The sequence below is a fragment of the Hylobates moloch genome, unplaced genomic scaffold (assembly GCF_009828535.3).
Source record: "Hylobates moloch isolate HMO894 unplaced genomic scaffold, HMol_V3 SCAFFOLD_1, whole genome shotgun sequence".
Lineage (NCBI taxonomy): Eukaryota > Metazoa > Chordata > Mammalia > Primates > Hylobatidae > Hylobates > Hylobates moloch.
Genome location: NW_026652276.1, coordinates 46,487,548 through 46,503,374, shown reverse-complemented (window position 1 = coordinate 46,503,374; position 15,827 = coordinate 46,487,548). Strand labels below are relative to the sequence as shown.

Below are 15,827 nucleotides of genomic sequence, written 5' to 3'. Positions count from 1 at the left end.
CGTATGGTAAGTACCTGCTCTTACACGAGGCACAGTAGATAAACTGGAAATCTTAGACCTTTCCCGGAACAGGGTGTAAATCAGAAGCCAACTTGGTGGATTAGCATCCAAGATGCAGTTGCTTTAAGCCTCCACATCTCTGTATTCCCAGCTCCTGCTACTGGGTGGGAGATATCGTGTTTCCCTGCTTTTACTTGTAAGAAAATATTTCCTCTGCAGGGACAGAGTAATTTTATTTTTGTAAGAAAATGTCCTACCTGTGGCCAGTAAGTGTAAAACAGCTTCTTGCAAAACCCCTAGGAAGGTGATTCCCTCCTTCCACCCACACCTAGGCACCTCCTCAATGGGGTATTATCTGGGTTAAAAACTTTTCCCCCACTTGTCCCATGGCAGACCATGGAGGCCACTAACTATAGACTACATAGATATAATCATAAATTTATATGAGATAAGCAATTTTTAAAATTGAGCAATTTGGAAAACTCATTAAACGTTATGTAATTCTCTACTGCTTTGCCATTTATTCATGGAAAAAGTATAATGCTTTCAAGATATTTTCCCTATTGGCATGAGAAACCAAGTCCACAGGCTACATTTGCTTTAATCCAAAAACCATAGGCACAGTGGTAGCAAAATGCATGTTTTACAACTTTTACTTCACTGTGTTCAGACACAAGGAGGTATCCATTCATATTCCATTAATGTTGGGTCCTTTCACATCAAGACTGTTCAAATCAAGCCATTTATTCTCAAATAAGCATTTAAGAACATAAACTATGGTTTCATAATTTTATTTTCATTTAGACTCAAAAGGATTATACCAGCACGACACCATCCCTTGGGTGCTTTTGAAAGCAAAAGGTACATAAAAGATCCTAAAAGTGGGATCCAGAGGAAGTATTATAATTTGTAAATGAAAGCAAGTAACTGCCTCACTATGTTTTCTAATCCCTGTTTAATCAATCCTAGCAATTAAAAATAATAAAGCAGTAAGACACTCCAGGGATCTTAAGGGTTTTGATACTGAATCATAGGTCAGTTTCCTCCCCACAGCGCTTTACGACTTCTACCATAACCAGTTATTAGTGAACTAAAAATTGTTTATGTTATGTGTGATAGTTCCATGTATTTTACTGAACAGTAAAAAAGGTTTTCCATGTCATTTATTTAAACATTTTTCTCTAACAGAGTTCTGGGATTTTGTCATTTTTGCTTCCTTCTTTTTCACTTATATTTAAATGTTAAATAATATTGCTAATAAGTAACACTCATAGTAATACTATCTATTGGCTTTATTCTAAGCATTTTACACAGATTAATTTATTTAATTCACATCACTCTATGAGATAGATACTTTTATTATTCTCATTTGACAAATGAGAGAATTGAGGCACAGAGAGGTTAAATGAAATGTCCCAAATCACACACCTGGCAAGTAGCACCCGAATCTGTGGCCTTAACTACTACTGGATATTCCCTTCCCTAGCAGGTAAATACATAGTAGACATTTTAAAGTGTTTAAATAATATTGGATTTTAATTAATTAAAAATAGCCAAGAATTTCCATGTTTTAACATTCTGTTTTTAAAATTGAGTTCAAGGGTCACTCCATTTTCCCCTAGTCTTCCTGACATCCCTGAAGGTCCACCCTAAGTACATCCTCAACTCTGAGCTCCCAGGACACATTGCAGCTCCGCTGTGTCTTCCTAGTCACACAATTCAGTCACTTTGCATACACATTATTTATAAGATAGACCTCTGGAGAGCAGGGATCATGTTTATTCATCTTGGAGGGAATAAATTACACCGTCTCGATCCTTTCTCTGCTTCTCTGCAGAGAGATGCCTATGTTAATTTAAATATTTCCAATAAAGGCAAGTATTTGAATTCACTATATAACTCTTGCCTCTCTATATAACTTTCAAAATCTAAATAAGCATTTCTTAATGTCTTCTCCTGCTTGCCTCTGTAAATGAAAGCAATCCTTCACTCACTCATTCACTCACTCCACAAACATTTAATGAATGCCAACCAAGGCTAAGAAGTAGGACTAAAAACGGAATAAGGTGTAGCCCATAAACCTAGGAGCTCAGTTGCAGATCAACATCTCAGGACATTTTAGTCACTGACTAAAACTTTAAGCTAAATTTACTCTTTAAAGGAATTTTTAGTATTCTAAAAGAACAGTGATTGAAAACAGTTCTATTAAGTAATTACATAAAATCAGATAGCAGCAACCTTAGTCTGAGAAAGAAGAATGGAGTTCTGTTTCTGAATTTCAATTTCAATAATTAGCATATCATCATTTATTACAAAGAAACAATGTGGGTATATATCTTCTATGTTTAACAATGAAAATCTAATAATCATTTGAATTGTAGAAATTTGATTCTGATGATCTTTTCTTTTTTTCACAGCATGCTGAAGGTTCCTTTATTACTTACATGTACTCATCAAAGCAACATTTGGAAATTATTATAGCAATAATTTCAGGAAATACCAAAATAAGGCAAAATCCATTTTTCTTAGGAAGACTTGTTCTTCTTATGACTCAGGAGGAATATATAGTCACTAATTACAAAATCTGATAAAGAAACATTCATTTAATATACTGGCCTTTACTGATGTTTCAGGAAGATAATGAGGATTTCTTAACTTGGTAGTAATATAGAAGCGGAAGTCAGGTGCATATTCAATTGTGGAGTCCCCAAGCCGGATACATGTACTCCCACCCTGCTTAAAGGTTTGTTTCAGTAGAAGAGGTTCCAAAATAGGATCTAGTTCTTCGCCAACATTTTCTAGCAACACTGGAGTAAAATCAGAAAAGATTTCATGTTATTTTAAATATTGACTATAAACATTCAACCCTCCAAGTTCTTTCAGCCTTATAGATAAATTCTGTTCCTAGATATCTACAAAATTATTTTTGTCTTCTGAAAAGTATAAAGAAATAATGCCATAAAAATAGCTACATTCTGTGGGAAGGACTTAAGTGGTGGGTCTACCTAGTCATCCTGCCTGCTTCCCTTCTCCTGAGTCATAGTCCTGCTGGGTACATGCTGCCTGTCCTGGGGTTCACTGGGTGCCCAGGTATTATGGCAATGAAGTTTATCCATCTGAGACACCAGAGAAGAGGCATTTCCAGTTGTAGTTATTTAAATTGTTACCGTATTTTTAATTATTAAGAATGCTTATTGTAGAACATCTGCAAAGTACAGGAAGGAAGGTATAAATAAGAAATGGAAAACTGCTCCTAATTAGATTTGCTTAATTACTCTCTCTACTTCTCCCTAATATTTTAATAATTGACTCATACAGTATATAGATTGATAGAAAAATGACACAAAGGCCAGGCACAGTGGCTCATGCCTGTAATTCCAGCACTTTGAGAGGACGAGGCAGGAGGATTGCTTGAGTCCAGGAGTTCGAGACCAGCCTAGGCAACATGGCAAGATCCTGTCTCTACAAAGAAAACACAAGAATTAGCCAGGTGGCAGCTACTTGGGAGGCGGAGCTGGGAGGATTGTATGAGCCTGGGAGGTCAAGGCTGCAGTGAGTCATGATCAACCTACTGCCCTCCAGCTTGGGCCACAGAGCAATATCCTGTCTCAAACATAAATAAGGAAAAAAAAATGAAAAATGACACAAACTACATATAGTATAACTGTTGAATAAATTATTATCTCTCTAGTGTTATTTATCTTTCTCCACACACAGCTGAGACTAAACAACACACTGAATTTTGCATCCTAATTATTTTTTTGACTTAACAGCATAAATGTTTCCCCACGTTATTGAAAACTCTAACAGCATGCTTTTAATCACTGCCTAATAGTGTATCATATTAGTGTTCTCTTTTTTAAACCAGTGTTCAATTATTAGATGTTTGGATTGTTTCTTGTTCTGAATATTATAACAAGCACTGTATAAAAAAAAACACTGCATTTCAGAATATTTTCCTCTGATAGCATTCTAGAACGGGAATCCCTGGATCAAAGATCAGTGTTAAGGCTACTGATATCTTTGCTGAGTTAAAGTCTTACATTTTGGTGTTTGGGGTGCTATCATAGCCAAATTTGGATGATGGCATTTTGTAGAAATCCCTCAAAGGATGGGTGTACAATGTGGATGGGAAGCAAGGGGCTCAGGGTGCTGGGGTGACAGGTATTTGGATCTCAATTGCCACGAAAGGGCAGACATGTTTTCTCCTTCCCACAGGTTACTCCTGGCTAAATGAATTGCTAAAATTGTCTTCTTGGTAATTTGCTCCATTGCTGAGATCTCAGCCAACAGCCTGTCAGATTATTTTTAAACTCATTTTTATTTTCTACTTGCATAAAATGATTATTTTTCATGGTTAAATAATATGAATGCATCATAATGTATTAAATTTGTTAATTTTCTATTGTTTAGATTGCTTCTACTTTTATACTGTTATTAATAATGCCACAGTGAACATCTTTATGAATAAACCTTTGTGTTCATCTTAATTACTTAATCAGGCTGGAGCCCTAGAAGTAGAATTAATGGTCAACAGTTATTAACATTTTAAAAGCTATTTATATTCCAAGTTACTTTCCTGAAAAGCTGTAGAGATTTCAGAGTTGCAATGAGCACTCATTTTGTCGTTTGTTTTTAAGCCTATTTTTACAAAATATCACTGTATTTACAAATGCTGGACACCATGCTGGCATTGTATTTTCTTGTCATCCTCATAACTGTAAAAGCATGTTTTGCAGATGAAATAGGACAGACAGTCAAAATAAATTTTTCAGTTAAATCAGCTAGTAAATGACAAAGCAAGGCAGGGACTTGAACCTGGCTGTCTGGCTCCTTCGTCGCTCTCTTAACCACTATACCATACTGTCAGCATTCAATAATGTATCTGTGACTTTTATTATTTGATAGGTAAAAAATACCGTTAAAATTTGTATTTTTGGCAGGGTGTTTTTAGCTGTTCTTTGGTTAACTACATATTTTTTTCTGGAAACTGTATACTAACATACTTGACCATTTTTTCATTGTAGGATATATTATTTACAATGAGGTTCAGTGACAAGCATCAGAAAACCCAAAATAATAGCAACGACAACAAGGAGAAATTTATGTCTCATGTACAGGAGAGCCCAAGATAGTCAGCTCAAGGTTGAAAGGACGGTGTATCTAAATAGTGAGGGATCCAAGATCCTGCCATCTTGCAGCTTTACTATTTTCGGCACATGGCTTTGATCTCTTTGGCCAATATGGCCTTTTAAACCACATCCACATTCCATCCACCAGAAAAAAAAAGAAGAAATATCCTTTAAGGGTGTTTCCTGGGAGTCACAAATGGTACTTCCACTCTCGTCTTGTTGGCCAGAATACAGTAATTTGACCAAACCCAACCATAGTCATATGGCCATATATAACCACAACAGAGGTTAGAAAATACAGTTCTTTACCCTGGATGCAACGTGCCCATGTAACACAGGGGTGCTGATACTAAAGAGAAAGGTGAGTGGATGGCAGGAACAACCAGCACTCATTGCCACATGTGCTAGTTTAAAAACTTTATCTGTATTTTTAAACATTGTTTTAGCAAATATTTCCCCCAGTTTTCAACTTGTTCTTATTTAATTAATTTATTTGAGATGGGGTCTCACTCTGTTGCCCAGGCTGGAGTGCAGTGTGGCACAATCTCAGCTCACTACAACCTCCACCTCCTGGGCTCAGGCCATCTTCCCACCTCAGCCTCCTGGGTAGCTGGGACTACAGGTGGGTACCATCACACCCAGCTAATTTTTTGTGTTTTTGGTAAAGATAGGGCTTCACCATGTTGCCCAGGCTGCTCTTAAACTCCTGAGCTCAAGCAATCCACCCACCTCAGCCTCCCAAAATGCTGGGATTACGGGTGTGAACTACTGTCTCCAGCCTATTTTATTTTATTTTTTTGAGACAGGGTCTAGCTGTGTCTCCCAGGCTGGAGTGAAGTGGTGTGATCACAATTCACTGTAGTCTCAACCTCCAGGCTCAGGCAATCCTCTCGCCTCAACCTCACATAGGTGGAACTACAGGCATGGACCACCAGGCTCAGCTAATTTTTTTTTTTTGTTTAGAGATGGGGTCTTGCTACATTGCCCAGACTGGTCTCAAACTCCTGGGCTCAACGAATCCTCCTACCTCAGACTCCCGAAGTGCTAGGATTACAGGAATGAGCCACTGTACCTGACCTTCCACTTGTTTTTATATTTGCCTGTATTTCTTCTTATAATTTAACTTTTTGTTGTAGAAATTTTCAAGCCTTTCTCAAAATAAACAGTATATAATTGGTACTTGATATACCTACCAATCATCCTGCTTTAGGCCTTGTAAATTCGGCCAATCTAGTTTCATCCATTCCTTATCTAACCTGGATTATTTATAAACAAATTCTAGACATCATAAAACTTCAGCTGCAAGTATCTCTTGAAGAACTGTTTAAAAATGGATACATCTTAAAAAATTAATAATTCACAGTTTTGTCAAATATCAAGGCAGAAAATATAATTCCCCATTGTCTTAAGGTATTTGGATTACAGTGTTATGGCTTAAATTAGGATATAAATAAGTTTCATAGGTTGAAACTTTTTCTTTTCAAATATTTTTTCCAGGCCGGGCACAGTGGCTCACGCCTGTAATTCCAGCATTTTGGGAGGCCGAGGCGGGCGGATCATGAGGTGAGGACATCGAGGCCATCCTGGCTAACACAGTGAAACCCTGTCTCTACTAAAAATACAAAAAAATTAGCCAGGCGTGGTGGCCGGCACCTGTAGTCCCAGCTACTCGGGAGGATGAGGCAGGAGAATAGCGTGAACCCAGGAGGCGGAGCTTGCAGTGAGCCGAGATCGTGACGCTGCACTCCAGCCTGAGCGACAGAGCAAGACTCCATCTCAAAAATAACATATATATATATATATATATTTTTTTTTCCATTGCATATTTGCTTAGGACGTCCTTTCCCATCAAAGGACTATGTTTCCTTTTAGCACTTGTCTTCTCTTTTTTCTTTTGTATTTAATTTTTAAACTCATCTGGAACATATTTTGGTATGAAGTGAGACTCTGACCTAAAATATTTTTCCACAAAGCCAATTTTCCTAATACCACTTGCTGGTGTGATGTATCATTTTTCTGTTGGTTTATAAGGTTTAATTTATAGTGCATCAAAGGCTTACATATATTAGGGTTCATTCCAGAGCTTATTCCAGTTAATTCCAAACTTACTCTTCTGAATGTTTTGTGGCTCATTATTCTCTTTTCTTCTAGGTTAAGCATTATTTTCTAAACATTTATTTCTGAAAGTTTACATCTTTACAACTTTCAGTTTTCCTGTCAGAGAAAAAGAGCTGTCGTACTTAAGCCTTCTCTGGTTTTTCTGAAAAGTTTTGTCTTTTTCTCACTTTTTATTGTTAAAATTTCTCTAGGTTTTTATTTTGTTGTTTTGTTTTGCTTTGCTTTCTATTCACTGGTTGACTATAAAAACTACCAAAATAGGTGGTTCTCAGTTGTCACTGATTTAATATTCTTTTTGGAATATATCTATTACACTGAATTTTTAAATTCTGATACCTTTCAGTTAATTATCTTTAGTTGTCTAGATGAGGTATATTATTTATAAATATGATAATTTTGTTTCCTCTTGTTTTTGTTCAGTATATCTGGCCCTACTAAATCAATCATTTCTTCCTTTAAATGTTATAGCACCTTCATTGTTTCTTGTTTTATTGCATTGAAAACAACTTTCCTAACAATGTTAAACAATAACAGTGATAACAGATATCAATTTCTCATTTTCACTTTTACATGATCATATTTTTAAAATCTAATTTGCTCAACCATTTTGAACCAAAATTCTGTTTAAGGAAGATTATAACGTTTCAGTTTTGCTTATTGCCTCAACATTTATCAATATTAATTTTTTACATAAAATCTGATATTTAATGTTGGCTAAAAGTAACTATATATTTTCATCCCCTACTCACCCTAACATTTTTCCTAGTTTTGAAATGTAATTGAGTGTCTATGTTAATATATGTAAAAATCATTTTTGAAGCTAAAATATACATTATGAAACTTAAATATTACAGAATTGATTCTTTTCCTCCAGTTTTGAAAATTTATTGTCTTATTGCTAGAATCAAGTTTTAATCCTGTTAGGAAAGATATTTGTAGTGTCTTGATTTCAAAGAAATATATCCTTAGCACTGAATATTTATTATATTATGCATCTCACTGGAAAATTTTAAATTTTTTTAAAAGTTAAAGCATTTTAAATTTTTTTAAAAGTTAAAGCATTTTAAATTTTTTTAAAACTTAAAGCATTTTAAATTTTTTTAAAACTTAAAGCATTTTAAATTTTTTAAAAACTTAAAGCATTTTAAATTTTTAAAAAAGAAAAAAATGTATAGGTACATGAATTACCCAGAATGCTCTCTTTAATTTCGTAATTTTATTTTGACTCCTTTAACTTATAATTAGATCAAAATATATACCATGTTAAAATTATAGGAGCAAATTCAAGAGACAGACTTCTCTTCATGTTTCTATCATCAAGATTAACAATTTGCTGGTTTATGTTAAAACCTCATTTCTCATTCTCAAGCGCCAGACATCACAGTATTTGCAAAGCTTATGGGAAATCAAGACTAGGAATCCAAGCACACAGCCACTAATATTTTTGAGTAAGGCAGATCATCATCTCACTCAAAACAAACAGTTATCCTTAGCAACAGAAACATAACGAGAATTAAATGTTCTTTTCAAATTTCTGTTGCATGTAGGACATTAAATAATGTCGATTTTTAAGTTATGAATTATCTATATTATCCCATATGAGACTTCAGATTAATAGAAAAAAATCTTCTTCTACAACTTATGTTCAACTCTTTAGCATATTTTATCAAAAGTAGACTCAACAATTACTGAGCACCTATCAGGTGCCCTTAAGCAGCTTGTGGAAGAGAAACAAATGGTTATGCACATAAAATAAGGGCAATCATGGAAATTCATGAAAGTTTCAGTGTTGGTACTTCACTGGAGGGGTCAAGATGTCACAGAAAAAGAGGTATTTGAGCTGTATCTTAAAGGATGGAATTTAAAGGAATCCACCAGATGGATGGAAGAGCAAAAACAAGCTAAGAGATTGAAACAATGCCATGTTGTTTCAATGCTGGCTGCTCCCAAGTACCCTGCACTCCCATCTTCTAAATCCTCATTTTGTCTGTAATCTCTTTCTGCCCCTTTAACCTATAAGCTTCATGAAAGTAAAGACTGAGTCTGTCTTATTCTTGCTGTTTTTAGTACCTACCACACTGCCTGGTACATGGTAGTTGCAAAATAAATGTTAATTAAATGAATGAATGGACAAATAAATGAGCAAATGAAAGAAACATTAAAGTGGAAGTAGTTTTGTATCCCTGGTTTGTTATATACAAGGGGGAAAGAAAGTAACGTGCTGGGAGATGAGAAAAGTAAGGAAGGCTCAGATATCATAAATTCTGCTGTTGATACAAAGATTTTTTTTATAGATTCAATGGAAAGTCATTAAAATATCTTCTCTACAAATGGATTTATCAGTAATATTTGTATGATTAGTATTTTATGCACACTTTATCCATTGGCATAGCTAATACAGATGTACCTTTATTTTCTAGAACATTGCCTTGCAAACTTTTTTTTAAGCAGCAGAATACTTCTTTTCAAAGAGGATCTTATCATAAACTGCAATATAAAAAAGAAAAGTGAGACCTACTCTGGTTGAAGTAGAGGCAGGTAGCTGAAGAAGCAGGCAGCTGAAGCAGGCAAAAACTGCTGCCTGCTCAACCCAGGCTGCCTGTGAGGGACGATAGATCAAAAGCCACTGACCCTGAAGAGGCCAATATCTAAAGACAACTCCTTAAATGGAAGAGTCTTTATGTCGTAAATGTATAACAGTAACCAATTCTTTTACTTGATGGTTAAATATAGAAATAGCTTTAGAATCTGCCATCTAGCTCTCCTTCCACTAAGAGATTAAAACTTCACTCTTCTCTGATGACTAATGTTAGAAAGCATTGTAAATAATCATTAGCATTTAAAAAGTATTTTATTCCAAAAAGTAGGTTAAATCAACTGAAAGAAAATCTTGCTTGTGTAACACAGTAAGCACCAGACAAAGAAGACTTAGGGACTAGTTTCAGCACTCTTCTTAACTGGCTTAATTAGCATATAGTATGGTGATATGATATACACATAAATAGAAACGGGACATCCATCACTAACCCTTATTGGGACCAGTATAGTTAAGGGGTAGTTAACTACCTTGGTTAAGCCATTTAATTAACATTCTCTAATACCTCACTTACCTTGTTAATAAAATGAAGTGGCTGGAATCACCACTGGATTTCAAACTTTTCTGGCCACAACTCAAAGTAGAAAATACATTTTAAATATTGACTAAGTACATATATATGCATATAAAATTTAAACAAAAAATTTCATGAAATAATGCTTACCTTTATACTATGCCTTGCAGCCAACTATATTCTATTCCTTCCTACTGCATCTTATTAACAAAATATTGGTCATGACCCACTAAATTGGTTATCTCTCCCATGGCTGTGACCCATACTTCGGAAAACACTAAAACTGATAATCTCTATGGCCCTTTTGTGTCTAAAATTATGGAATTCTAACATCAAGATTTGTGACTGACATCACAGAAATCTTCAGAATGTCAATCATACGGTAGATGCTCAATTATCATTTAATTGTCTTTTACTGTGTCAAGGAAATTATTTGAATATTTAAATTAACCTAGGTAATTTAAATTACTTAATGTTTTGGGTTTTGTTTTTGGTTTTTTCTTTATTAAGTCTCACTGTAGTTGAGTGCAGTGTGTTATCATAGTACTGAGCCTTGACCTTTGGGTTAAGGTTCTCCCAAGGCATGAGCCACTGTGTCCAGCCTACTTAAAGTATTTAAGGTGCCAGTTCCTTCAAGAAGTCTTCCCCAATTCCTCTGAATTCCTATAGTACACCATCTGTGCCTTTCTTATCGTATCATACTAAAATATGATACACATAAGTCATACAGTAAATGTTCAACAAAAAACAAAAAATGATCAATAGACACCACCGTAAGTATCCAACATATAGTAATTTATTTTCTTCCTCATACTATATGGTTAAAATATAGATGGGGAAACTGAGTCTCAGGAAGGTCACTGAAGCAAACACTGAGTGACAGAGGCAAGTACTCTGAATCCAAGGCCAGTCCCCTACCCATTAACTACACTGATTCCAATAAGAATTAGTGATAACCACTTTCTAATTTTATTACAGTGATGCACACACACACACATATCTGATCTTACTGTAAAACAGGCAAAATATTTAATAGTAGAGATCATGTTCCCCTTTTCTATGTAACTCCTATATCACATTCTATATGCTAAGAACATCAATGAATGAAATACCACGTGTGCATGTGTCTGTGTCTATTACATAAACACAAAATTTCATAGGTAGACTTAGACTGTCTTCATTTCACACTTATTCTACTAGGGCCTAAAACTATAATTAATATTTTAAGACTAACTCCCTCTTAATATGCACAAATAAGGTGTCTGTAAGACTACCTGGAATATTTATTATGATTCTTCCATATTATATTAGGTCTAATAACAAGTGAGACCTGCGTACTGTCCTGGAGCTAAATAGATTGTAGTTTCATAAGTGCTTACCTTTATTTGGTCATGTAAATAGTCAAAATTTGATGGGCTACATGAATTTAAAGCATGACTAATAACCCCAATTTACTCAAATCACAAGTTTTCTGTTTTGATAAATGTGATATCTACATAAGAGCTATATTGAAAAATCTTTGTTGTGTTTATAATCTCTTTATTTTAGATGGCAGATAATAACCAGGCACATAAAATCTGTACTCTCCTCTCTGCCACTTCTTGTATTTTATTTATTTATTTATTTTTATTTATTTTTTTTGAGATGGAGTCTCGCTCTGTCACCCAGGCTGGAGTGCAGTGGCACTCTCTCAGCTCACTGCAACCTCCACCTCCAGGTTCAAGCAATTCTCCTGCCTCAGCCTCCTGAGTAGCTGGGATTACAGGCACCCGCCAGCACGCCTGGCTAATGTTTGTATTTTTAGTAGAGACAGGGTTTCACCATGTTGGCCAGGCTGGTCTTGAACTCCTGACCTCAGGTGATTCGCCTGCCTCAGCCTCCCAAAGCGCTGGGATTACAGGCGTGAGCTGCGCCCAGCCCTCCTCTCTGCCACTTCTGTAGGGTAAGTTGAGAGAGGAATACATAAATAAGTGAACTAGAGTTGTGTTAAAATACTATTGGCATATATCAAGTGGCCCTTTTAAATGCAGAATTGGAGATATAATGAAAACTAAAGGGAAACAACAGACAAAAATTAAAACAGTTAAATTAGGGGAAGCATCACAAACAAATCTTGAGACAAAACCTCCTAACCTTCTGGGAGGTTTGTAATCTTTAAAATACTCATTTGATTAATTATCATTAAATAATGAAAAATATTAACAAAGTCACCATTTAAGATGAGTCTGGGCCAGGCGTGGCGGCTAATGCCTTTAATCCCAGTGCTTTAGGAGGCCAAGGAAGGCAGTTTGCTTGAGCCCAGGAGTTTGAGACCAGCCTAGGCAACATGGAGAAACCTCATCTCTACAAAAAAAATACAAAAATTAGCCAGGCGTGGGGGTGTGGGGGTGTGTGCCTGTAGTCTCAGCAACTTGGTAGGCTGAGGTGGGAGGATCGCTTGAAACAATCTATATAGTTTTGGGTTAATTGTGCCCTCTCCAGGCAGTTCTGTAATGTGTCTACATACCAGGAGTACCAAATTGGATGCAATTTTCCAGAGTCCTAACATAGTCAGGTTCACTAAGTTTAATCACATAAAGACTATTGGCTTTTTCCATGTTCTTGATCCATTTATTAGCCTGACTTTGAGGATCTATCATCAGAGGCCACCTTCTTGCATTCCTGAAAAGGAGGAGAAAGATGATGCTGGTCAAGCCATGATTTGTTTCTACACTATTTAATCATGTTCACATCACAGGTCACTTTTTAAAAGTTTGCCCTTTATTTGTAATATTTTACTTTTTAACTTAAGAGAAACTATGTTCTTAAAACAGAGATGTGTAGATTGAGTGGGCTACCTGAACGGCAACTACAGAAACCGTCCTGCAAAGTTAACACAAGTTATTACAGTCTTTTTGGAAAATTACAATTTCTAAATGTTAAATTACACTTTTGAAAATATTTGCTGCTCTTGCTAATTATGTCACAGTGACAACCATCAAGAGGACTGTGTTGGAAATAAGGAAACTCCAGTTCTTCACTAAGCCCTCCCATTAATGAATCATGTGACCTTGGATAAGTCACTGCGCTTCCTTAGTTCCCACCTGCTGTCATTTGTACAATAAGGAAAGAGGTTTGGAATATTATATCTCAAAATCTAGACCATTAAAGAAATAACAGCCTAACGAAAAGGTAAAAGGCATAATTTTATATCATTTGAACTTCATAATATCCAGGGACACTTAAGTGTTAACACTATTGTTGACCCAATCTTTGCTTCAAATACTTGTGTATTTAGTGTCATATATGTAGTTCATTACATATTTGATTTATGATAAGAACAAGGGCAATACCCCAGGAGGAACCCAGTTTATTTTCTAGGGTGTAGTGAACAGATGAGTTCATCAGTATCTGCAATTACCATATGATATTCAACCACATAGCTTTCCACCTTGTGTGAAATGTAATTGACAATAAAATCACTATTCTTTTTCTTTCTTTTAGACGTTTCAATCAACACAAGCTATAATCCTGGCCAATTTTCTAAAGATAACGCCAGGTCCTTCAAAAGTGAGCAGAGCATGAGAAGTACAACATTTTAATGAAATTAAGCAAAAAAAAACAAAAAACAAAAGTGAGCAGAGCAAATTCATTTAGGTCATTAGAAGAGCAAGAGGAGAAAATAAAAGGTGACTGAGGCAAAAAAAAATTGAGAAGAAAAAAGGGGGATATAACAGGATAACATATTAAATTCACTCTCATTATAACATGAAATTGGAACGTCAATGGATAACTTGTCCCCCAAAATAAAAGAAACCATATTTTTATCAGTTATTAGTTAGAGCCTGGTATAAAACATGTAGCTTAGGCCGGGCACAGTAGCTCACGCCTGTAATCTCAGCACTTTGGGAGGCCAAGGCAGGCAGATTATGAGGTCAGGAGATTGAGACCATCCTGGCCAACATGGTGAAACTCCGTCTCTACTAAAAATACAAAAATTAGCTGGGCGTGGTGGTGCATGCCTGTAATCCCAGCTACTCAGGAGGCTGAGACAGGAGAATTGCTTGAACCAGGGAGCCAGAGGTTGCAGTGAGCTGAGATCGCACCACAGCACTCCAGCCTGGCAACGGAGCAAGACTCTGTCTCAAAAAAAAAAAGTAGCTTAGATAAAAAAGAAAATAGTTTTCTTATCCTCCAATGTGAGCATTATCCTTGTGTCATTCTGGCTGCCATAACAGTATACCACTGACTAAGTGGCTTAAACAACAGAATTTTTCTCACAGTTCTGGACCCTGAGAGTCCAAGACTAAGGTTTCAGCAGGTTTGGTTTCTGCAGAGCCTCTCTCCTTGACTTGCAGACAGTACCTTCTTGCTGTGTCCTATATGGCCTTTGCTCCATGCAAGATGTTCCTGGTACTGCTCCCTCTTCTTACAAGGACACCATTACTATTTGATTAGGGCTCCCCCTTACGACCTCATTTAACCTTAGTTACCTCTTTAAGGGACCTATGTTCAGGGCCAGCATGGTGGCTCAAGCTTGTAATCCCAGTGCTTTGGGAGGCTGAGGTGGACAGATCACTTAAGCCCAGGAGTTCGAGACCAGCATGGGCAGCATAGCAAAACTCCATCTCTACAAAAAACAACAATTAGCCAGGCATGGTGATGTGCACTTGCAGTCCCAGCTACTTGGGAGGCTGAGGTGCGAGGATCACTTGAGTTTGCAGTGAGCCAGGATTGCATCACTGCACTCCAGTCTGGGTGACACAGTGAGACCCTGTCATAAAAAAAAAAAAAGAAAAAAAAAAGAAAGGACCTATCTCCAAATACAGTCACATTGGGAGTCATGGCTTCAACATAAAAATTTGGTGGGGCAGCATAATTCAGTCTACCACATTAATTATGTAAGAAAAGACATCAAAAGAGTAATGTAACATCATAGATGCAATTAACTAATGAAGAATCATTCTAAAGAGAGTGAGAGAAGAGAAATTAGAAAGAAATAAAAATATAAATATATAAAAAGTTTTCATTCTGTCACATTTTAGAAATATATTTTTAAGTTTGGAGGATTGTGTGTGAATGTTAAACAGCATTTACGCTTTCCTAAATAAATTGAATTACTCACTCTTGTATCACTTCCACATTTTTTAGCCACAATATCTATGTTCATCCTGTTTATTTGTCCAAAATGCACTTCTCCCCCATCTTTTCCCATTTAAGTCCTTCTCATGTTTGAACATCAGCTCAAAAGCTATATAGTCCACAAAGCCTCTCTCCATCTCTTTTCTCTCTGAACTTCTTTAGCAATTCATCCATGTTATATTTATGGTATTTGCATGTAATGGTAATATTCTATTATGGTAATTCTCTAATTCCTTAGCTGCATCATCCAACTAAACTGTTTATTCCTTTAAAGGACGGGTCCGTGCTCATTCTTTATTCTTTTTTTCCTAAATCAAATAAAGGTTGCATGTGATAATCCACTGAT

At 36.0% G+C, this 15,827-nt stretch overlaps 1 protein-coding gene across 1 annotated transcript in view; it reads right to left on the bottom strand.

The window, feature by feature from the left end:
- The window catches only part of DNAH7 (dynein axonemal heavy chain 7), a 330,709-nt gene that overhangs the window by 79,253 nt on the left and 235,629 nt on the right, over positions 1-15,827 (bottom strand). The window contains exons 47-48 of the mRNA XM_032755099.2: positions 12,867-13,021; positions 2,617-2,807 (exon numbers count right to left, since the gene is read on the bottom strand). Of these exons, the coding sequence (XP_032610990.2) occupies positions 2,617-2,807; positions 12,867-13,021 (346 nt within the window). The remainder of the gene's footprint in view (positions 1-2,616; positions 2,808-12,866; positions 13,022-15,827) is intronic.